Raw genomic sequence first — 2,214 nt, 5'->3', positions numbered from 1 at the left:
ATCTGCTGTTACCTATCGCTACATGCTCTCGGACTTTCCATAACAATTGTGAGAATGGCGCCCACACAAGACAAGCAGTGTTTTGTTCTGTTGTGCTTAAGGGCACTATGATTCAGAACTGATTCAAGGGCACCTGACTATCACTTTCACGAGCCTTCAAAATACTCAGGTTGAACCAACAGAAGAGTCCCCCCACCCCCTCTCATGGATTCTCTATTTTATTTGCAGAGTTGCCATTTCTTTTCGTCTTGCCCCCTCTCTCCATCCCTCTTTATCTTTCCCTCCCTCATTTTCTTCTTCCCTCCTTCCCTTTCTCCTTTCCTTCCTCCCTCCCAGCTCACATATCTCCAACAGATTTACGAGCCCCACCCCTTTCATTTTTAAGGAATGGATTTTCAGGGGAAACAAAAACAGGCAGGGTAAAATTTGGGCAAGACTGTGAGACTTCAGTGGTGTCTCTCCACATAAGAGGATAATAAACCCAAATAAACTGTGTTGCTCGTTGATTTTGTAACTACAAGACAGCCCAGCGGTGTACCTCAACATAAGAGGATAATAAACACAAATAAATTGTGTTGCTCATTGATTTTATAACTACAAGGCAGCCCCATATAATGCAGCCCAATCAAGAATGTGTGGTCTCAGGGGTGTGTCTCACCACAGGAGGAAGATGGTAGTATCTGGTGTTCCAACGACGAAGTACCGCTACAACCCAATCAAGAATGTGAGATCTCAATGGTGTCTCTTAACATGGAGAAAGATGGTAGAATTTGGTGTTCAACACAGGAGGAAGATGGTAGTATCTGGTGTTCCAACGATGAAGTACCGCTACAACCCAATCAAGGATGTGAGATCTCAATGGTGTCTCTTAACATGGAGGAAGATGGTAGTATCTGGTGTACCAAGGACGAAGTACCCCTACAACCCAATCAAGAATGTGAGATCTCAGTGGTGTCTCTCAACACGGAGGACGATGGTAGTATCTGGTGTTCAACATAGAAGAAAGATGATAGTATCTGGTGTTCTTGCATTCAGATGGATCATTAAGCATGTGGGAGTTCATGCTCTAATCAGCTTTGAATAAAAGGATGGCAATTTGGCTAAGGTAGAAATAGATGAAATGATTGGCTTTGTGAGTGACACAGCTACCGAAGTTTCTCCCAACGACACAATGCCAAAAGGGGCCGTACTTCTTGTCGAATTCCTTCTTGATGTAAGCAGCAATGTGTTTTTCTATGCAAAACTTATCCAGTGCTTGGGAGGCAATGTCCAACGCGTCTTTCTGCATCTCCTGCGACATGTCCAAGTGTTTGATTATGATTTTACGGAGTGACATGTTTTCCAGTGGCACGGAAAATGGCACCACAGAGAATGGTGGTAAACGATTCCTGGAGCTGCGGAGCGGTGGTACAGGTGCCAGAGCAGTGGTGCCGGAGCGCGGTGGCACAAGGTTCCTGCGGTCGAGGGCCTCCTGGGATATGGGCTTGTAGAGGTAAACTAACTCGGGCACAAGGTTCCTATGGCTGGGGAGCGATAGCACAGCGATGCTGGGGCCACGGAACGGTTTAGCAGAGCCCTTGCATCTGGTGTGAGAGGGCACAGGGCTCCTGGGGCTGGGTGGCGGTGGTACAGGGCTCCTGGGGCTGGTGCACGAGGGCACCTTGTGGCTGGTGCTCGAGGGCACAGAGCCCCTGTGGCTGGTGTCGGGGAACACAGGCTTACTGGGGCCGGGGCGCGGTGGTACACGGCGGGGGAGCGGGGGAAAAGTGCTCCTGATGCGGGGGGTCTTTGATACAGGGCACCTAGACCTGGGGAACCGGGGCCCACGGCTCCTAATGGTGAGGAGCGGGAACTTGCCTGGGCCTGCCGTCTTGCCGGTGTTCTGGACAGTTTGACTCTCCCAGCGAGGCCCACAGATTGATAAGCAGGTTGGGTGTGGCTGCTCATTGGTGATGTTACAATGAGAGTACCTCCTTGGTAACCTCTTGTTGCGTGTGACTCTGACATCCTCTTGATGTGCACCGGAAGTGTGGGCGTGGTCACGTGTGTGGGCGTGGTCAAGAGCTTGGCAGGGGTTGGACTGTGCTGATAGGCCCCTGGGCTCTTCTACCTTCTCTTTGGCTGTCCAGTTGGGTGGGTGAGCTAGGAGTCACTCTACCCAGATGTATGGAGGTCAACCAAGTGTCCTGAGAAATGAATGGATTTAGCAATCCA

The 2,214-nt window shown here is 50.1% G+C and overlaps 1 protein-coding gene across 1 annotated transcript; it reads right to left on the bottom strand.

The window, feature by feature from the left end:
* Positions 1-1,066: 1,066 nt before the first annotated feature.
* Positions 1,067-1,336, bottom strand: LOC102830791 (dynein light chain 1, cytoplasmic-like). The gene has a single exon (XM_006835697.1). The coding sequence runs from the start codon at positions 1,334-1,336 to the stop codon at positions 1,067-1,069; it is 270 nt and encodes an 89-aa protein (XP_006835760.1).
* Positions 1,337-2,214: the final 878 nt, after the last annotated feature.

Source organism: Chrysochloris asiatica, unplaced genomic scaffold, assembly GCF_000296735.1.
Source record: "Chrysochloris asiatica unplaced genomic scaffold, ChrAsi1.0 scaffold00018, whole genome shotgun sequence".
NCBI classification, from domain to species: Eukaryota; Metazoa; Chordata; class Mammalia; order Afrosoricida; family Chrysochloridae; genus Chrysochloris; species Chrysochloris asiatica.
The sequence above is the reverse complement of the archived record's forward strand: the minus strand, read 5'-3'. Positions and strand labels throughout refer to the sequence as shown.

Coding starts and splice junctions, on each gene's coding strand:
- LOC102830791 (XM_006835697.1), bottom strand. CDS start 1,336: ATGTCACTCCGTAAAATCATAATCAAACACTTGGACATGTCGCAGGAG.